The following is a 6910-nucleotide window of genomic DNA, read 5'->3' as shown; positions in this document are numbered from 1 at the left end:
TTTCATTCTTATGTGGAATTTATTGGTAAGGGGTCAACTGTATGGGGATGGGTGGAACCTTTTGGTAGCATGTAAAATGTACATTGGAGGGAATGATGCTGAAGCTGAAACTCCAGTACTTTGGCCACCTCATGCGAAGAGTTGACTCATCGGAAGACTCTGATGCTGGGAGGGATTGGGGGCAGGAGGAGAAGGGGACGACAGAGGATGAGATGGCTGGATGGCATCACTGACTCGATGGATGTGAGTCTCAGTGAACTCCAGGAGTTGGTGATGGACAGGGAGGCCTGGTGTGCTGTGATCCATGGGGTCACAGAGTTGGACTCGACTGAGTGACTGAACTGAACTGATAATGTACATAAATTGAATTTACAATGTTATACACATAAAACTTTACAATGTTACATCAATTTAAAAAAGAAGAAGAAAAAAAATAGAAGACTCTGGTAAATGTCCACTGGATCTCTTCCAAATCTAGTTGTCTTGCTCACATCTATTTTGACAGTTCTTTTAAATGAGTATCTTTTAAAAATTTTTCAAAAGCATTAATTTTCCTGGGAATCCTTTTTTTTGCTCCTCCTAGTTCATCAGTTTTCATAATTTTAAATTAACTTACATAATTTTATAATGCTCAATAAATGCAATGGCATAAACAGATTTGTGAATACACACACACCTAACCCTTGGTGAATGCAGTAGGGTGAAGGAAGAAGCAAGTTGGCACTCAAGGAAGGGGCAGGCTCTAGGGTTCAGCAGCAGTGGCCATCTGTTTTAGGGAGGGCAGCAGGCTAATCCATCATATTACGTTCAGATGGGAGTAAAAAATGCTTTATTTTAGAATCACGATGCTTAATACAATATATAAACAGAAACAAACGTGTGTATGTGTGAAGTATTCCTATACTTGTATTTTATTAAGGGCTCTTATTATTTTTTAAATTAGGAGTAGATTTCACATTTTGTTCAATGTCTTACTTGCATCTATTAAGATGATTCTGATTTATCTAATTTGACCTATTAATATGATAAAGTATAGTACACTGAAAAGAACTGAAACATACTTATATTTCTAGAGTAAATCTCACCTGGTTATGGGATGCATGGTTTTGCCAATGTTTTATGTAAGCATCTAAATTCACAGGTGAATACACAAAAATAAACTCAAAATGGATTAAAGATCTAAATGTAAGACCAGAAACTATAAAACTCCTAGAGGAGAACATAGGCAAAACACTCTCCGACATAAATCAGAGCAGGATCTTCTATGACCCACCTCCCAGAATACTGGAAATACAAGCAAAAATAAACAAATGGAACCTAATTAAAATTAAAAGCTTCTGCACAACAAGGGAAACTATAAGCAAGGTGAAAAGACAGCCTTCAGAATGGGAGAAAATAATAGCAAATGAAGCAACTGACATAGAATTACTCTCAAAAATATACGAGCAACTCCTGCAGCTCACTTCCAGAAAAATAAACGACCCAATCAAAAAATGGGCCAAAGAACTAAAAGACGTTTCTCCAAAGAAGACATACAGATGGCTAACAAACACATGAAAAGATGTTCAATATTACTCATTATCAGAGAAATGCAAATCAAAACCACAATAAGGTACCATTTCACTCCAATCAGAATGGCTGCGATCCAAAAGTCTACAAGCAATAAATGCTGGAGAGGGTGTGGAGAAAAGGGAAACCTCTTACGCTGTTGGTGGGAACGCAAACTAGTACAGCCACTATGGAGAACAGTGTGGAGATTCCTTAAAAAACTGGAAATAGAACTGCCATACGACCCAGCAATCCCACTGCTGGGCATACACACTGAGGAAACCAGAACTGAAAGAGACCCGCGTATTCCAATGTTCATCGCAGCACTGTTTATAATCGCTAGGACATGGAAGCAACCTAGATGTCCATCAGCAGATGAATGGATAAGAAAGCTGTGGTACATATACATAATGGAGTATTACTCAGCCATTAGAAAGAATACATTTGAATCAGTTCTAATGAGGGGGATGAAACTTGAGTTGATTATACAGAGTGAAGTAAGCCAGAAAGAAAAACCCCAATACAGTATACTAATGCATATATATGGAATTTAGAAAGATGGTAACGATAACCCTGTATGCAAGACAGCGAAAGAGACACAGATGTATAGAACAGTCTTTTGGACTCTGTGGGAGAGGGCGAGGGTGGGATGGTTTGGGAGAATGGCATTGAAACATGTATATATATCATATGTGAAACGAATCGCCAGTCCAGATTCGATGCAGGATACAGGATGCTCGGGGCTGGTGCACTGGGATGACCCAGAGGGATGGTACGGGGAGGGAGGAGGGATGGGGGTTCAGGATGGGGAACACGTGTACACCTGTGGTGGATTCATGTTGATGTATGGCAAACCACTACAATATTGTCAAGTAATTAGCGTCCAATTAAAATAAATAAATTTATAATAAAAATTAAAAAAAAAAAGAATACAATAGGTATTTCAGCATGAATGACACAAATTGAAAGTATTATTGCCCTGTACCCCGGAGTTAAAGAATATGTGTTCTTAACAAACTAGAGAATATAACATAGAAGAAGCAGACTCACAGATAAGGAAAACACTCTGAGGGTTACCAGTGGAGGGGGTGGGGGGGGGGCGCAACACCGGAGGGGGAGAGTAGGAGGTACAAAGTAGTAGGAGGCATAAGACTCAAGGATGCATTGCAAAACACAGGAATACGGCCAGTATTTTTTTAACAACTGTAAATGGAAAGTAACCTTTAAAAACTGTGTAAAAATTTAAAAATGTTTACGAATAAATAAAAGATTTTTAAAAGGAAAACAACAACAACAAACAAACAAACAAACTTCACAGGTGAGTTTGGTGTAAAGCTTTCTCCAATTTTCTTAGTATCAATATAGCATAAATGCAGATACTTGTAAAAAAGGGCTACTCCTATTTAACATAATGATCCTGCTATTTAAAAAAATTATTTACAAATTTGGTTGAGTCTAGTACTTTGAGATTTTCCCTATAGTTTTATAAAAATCAGTATTAGGTTTTCAGGAGCTTCCAACTCAGAGGAATCCTATTTTAAGGACATCATGGAGGTAAGAAGCAGCAAAGGAAGAGGCCAGTGTGCTTTTATGAGCACCTTCCCTTTCCTCCACAAATTTTATAGCAATTGCTCTTAGAAAGGACTTGGACTTCATGAACATAATGAAAGAGAGGCTTAAAACAAAAGATCAACTAAAAAGTCAATCCCTTAGCAAAAGTTTTAATAGTCCTCAAAATAATCACTTTTTGAGCAGTAAATCTAAAAAATAATAAGCCATATATACCAAGTGAAGCTGAGAAGCAGGAACTTCAAAATGAACAAAAAACATTTTTAAAGAGTCTCTTATATTGAAAGATCTTACTCAAGTATACCTGCCAATTATCACTTAATGCAAAGGATAAATAAACTAGTCTTTGTTTTTCTCCTAAAATATATCTAAATTCATTAAGGGGACAGGTTTTTTTTTTTTTTAGTTTTACTAGGTTTTGTTATTTTAATGGCTTGAATATAAGATTGTTTTTATAGGCTAGTGACATCTGGCTCCAAGTGAAAACAGTGAATCATATGGGGGCTCCGTTTCTGTTCGGAGTGGCTGATGCACTCTGAAAGGGCAGAGTGTCGACTGAGATGGAGGGTTCTTTTCAGCTCTCACACTTGGCTTTTTTGCAGGCTGGAAGAGAATCATCATCTGCTTCTGATGTCCGAGGTTTCTTCACCGTGGAAATAATTCCAAAAGCAGTTTTTCTAGTTTCTATAAATCAAACAAGGAAACCAAGGTGCTTAAAGTCAAGATATGATTTAAAGAGGTGGTGTAACAAGCATCCCCATGTTACTGTGACTTACAGCGGGAGTGAATGATAAACCTGTATGAACCGCTGAGTGCTGATGCCATTTATTGCTATCACCTCTACCTGCCCCTAGCTTATACAAATATCAGTATATTAACATCCAGTTCATTCCAAAGGGACTACCCTCAAGGGTAAAATTACAGGGCAAGTTATCTCTAACGGCATCTCATGTAGGAGAAACCAAGTTTCAGAGGCTGGGGCAGCACACGCGTAAAGCATGGTAGAGACGGATGAGTGAGGACAGCAGGTACAACAGCCAGCCGTACTGATCCACGGCGGTGTGTGTGCTCACTTCATTTTCTGGCCAGACCATTCACTATCTGTGTCCCTTACTAGATCATGAGTGTCTGTCTGAAGAATCAACCATATTGTATGGCCAACATACAGCAATGCCTGGCTATTTAACAAATGTTTAAGAAATACTTGTTGAGTGGATAAAGAATAATACACATGGTTATCGACCTCTTTTATGTTGGTGACAATGGACAAAGAAGAATGGAAATTATTAGATGTTTAGGTCAGGCTGGCAGCAGAGTTCAACTTCAGTCTCGCTAACTTCTGCTAAAAATGTGCTACAGGGCCAGGCACTGTGTCACCTACAGAGGACTCTGAGATGCCTAAACAGCGTTCTTTCTACCCATACTGAAAGCACATCAGGGGCAAATGCAATAATATGATAGGAATGGAGATCCCACAAGAAGTAACCCTGCCTGGGTGCACCAGGAAGGTATCAGAAAAGAAGTAACACTATCACAAAAGAAGGAAAAGAAAGAGGAAAGTTTTCCTTTGCAAAGATATGGAGAGAGAGATAAGAAAATAATACTTAGGAGACAAGATGACTGGAGTAAAGGAGGGGTGTGAAAAAGCCAGCGGGGAACAAGGCTGGAGGGGCAGTTTGTGAAAGGTCACAGTGCCCTGGAGAGATTCAAACTTAGTCCTTCGGAAATGGGGAAGATGAGGGAGGAAGCGAGACCCTCTGGTGACAAGAGAGATAAAATCAAAGGGACTTGATAAATACAAATTTAATGAAGACTTATTTCATGTAATAGAAGTCAAGTCATTTCTAAAAAGTTAAATATTACCTTCTAACTTATCAAGATTAATTTACCAGTCTACTAAACTTCTGTTAGTTATTTAAAAGCATTTTAATTTATAAAAACAGGGACAAAACTTCTCTCAAGGTCATTACCATGCCAAGATAATCAGAGAACCTCAAAACAAACAAATTGACCAAAATCTGCATTTCACCAAGAAAAATGTTACACTTACAGATGTCTATTTTATCACTATGATTATGAGTAAAAGTTTAAAAATCAGCAGAATAAAAAATAAGAATTAAATTGTGAAAAGCAATTAACAAAAATGTTTGTAACAAAACAAAAAGGATTAGTTTCATAATTATTTTAGTTCCATGTCAGAAATATTCGTTTTTTAATCACATGAACATTTACTTCTTAATCTAAGCCAACAAGATTATAAACCACTGAAAAACAAGATTTTTATATAGTTACTAAAGTAGACCCTGAACCTCTTTTCTCTGTCTTGACCTTAAAATTGCCATTCACTGGTTGCTAGAACCCCACAGGACTCCTCTAACTTTGATTCCTTATAGCACGCCTTCCAGTGTGGACGGCCAGCTACTACTGTGTGTCTCAGCTCTCCTGTTTCCTAGGTGTCTGCTCCTGCACTGTTTTCAACAGTTGCTCTCATGATAGGGTTTTCACACCCTCCAAGAATTAACCATCTTTTGGTAGTGCTTCTGTGCAATGGTGTCCTTAAATGGGGACTCAGGATGATGCAGGTGCCAGTTGGGTCTTACGAACACAGAGGATAACAGTGAGGCTTTGAATCCTCTTGCCTCAGAATCGAGTAATTCTTTTCATGTAAACTTAGGCTCTCACTGTTTCCACTGTTTCCCCATCTATTTGCCATGAAGTGATGGGACCAGATTACATGATCTTAGTTTTTTGAATGTTGAGTTTAAGCCAGCTTTTTCACTCTCTTCTTTCACTTTCATCAGGAAACAATGGAAACAGTCAGAGACTTTATTTTCTTGGGCTCCAAAATCACTGCAGATGGTGACTGCAGTCATGAAATTAAAAAGATGCTTGGAAGAAAAGCTATGACAAACCTAGACAGCATATTAAAAAGCAGAGACATTACTTTGCCGACAAAGATCTGTCTAGTAAAAGCTATGGCTTTCCAGTAGTCATGTATGGATGTGAGAGTTGGACCATAAAGAGTGCTGAGTACCGGAGAATTGATGCTTTTGAACTGTGGTGTTGGAGAGGACTCTTGAGAGTCCTTTGGACAGCAAGGAGATCAAACCAGTCAATCCTCAAGGAAATTAGCCCTCAATACTCGTTGGAAGGACTGATGCTGAAGCTGAAGCTCTAATAGTCCGACCACCTGATGCAAAGAACTGACTCTGGAAAAGATCCTGATGCCGGGAAAGACTGAAGGCAGGAGAAAGGGATGACAGAGGATGAGATGGTTGGATGGCATCACTGACTCAATGACATGAGTTTGAGTAAACTCTGGGAGTTGGTGATGGACAGGGAAGCCTGGCGTGCTGCTATCCATGGGGTCACAAAGAGTTGGACACAACTGAGCGACTGAACTGAATTGAACCTTAGGCTGAATTAATAACCCTAGTATCCCACCACGCTACTGTCTCATTGACCGCAATGTCAACTAAAACCATGGTAATTACAATTTATCCTGTAGATGTGCTATTAATTCTACAGGGAAAATAAGCATAAACTAGGACTGTCTGGGGCACAACTGGAATGAATGGGAATGCTGTTAAAGTCCACGAGACTTCTTTTAGTTTAGCTTCCATAAAAGCCTGGCTTTAGATATAACTTACGTTGAATAGCTGAGGTTCTTGAAGTCAACAGTAGATCTTCATATTTTTCCCTATTAAATTTTTAAAATTAGTTTCCCTTCTTTGTCTTAGTCTGTTTTAGACCACTAATTGTTACCCAAAATCTTGATGGTACCTTACATCAC

At 38.6% G+C, this 6910-nt stretch overlaps 1 protein-coding gene across 2 annotated transcripts in view; it reads right to left on the bottom strand.

Moving 5' to 3' along the window:
- The window catches only part of RPP30 (ribonuclease P/MRP subunit p30), a 30774-nt gene continuing 23864 nt past the window's right edge, over positions 1–6910 (bottom strand). Inside the window, exon 11 of one of the 2 annotated variants that reach the window (XM_027960219.3) lies at positions 1–3801. In XM_027960219.3, the coding sequence (XP_027816020.1) occupies positions 3692–3801 (110 nt within the window). In that variant the 3' untranslated portion in view covers positions 1–3691. The remainder of the gene's footprint in view (positions 3802–6910) is intronic. The other variant, XR_003586560.3, reaches the window with a different exon arrangement.

Source organism: Ovis aries, chromosome 22 (assembly GCF_016772045.2).
Source record: "Ovis aries strain OAR_USU_Benz2616 breed Rambouillet chromosome 22, ARS-UI_Ramb_v3.0, whole genome shotgun sequence".
Taxonomy (NCBI): domain Eukaryota; kingdom Metazoa; phylum Chordata; class Mammalia; order Artiodactyla; family Bovidae; genus Ovis; species Ovis aries.
The sequence above is the reverse complement of the archived record's forward strand: the minus strand, read 5'-3'. Positions and strand labels throughout refer to the sequence as shown.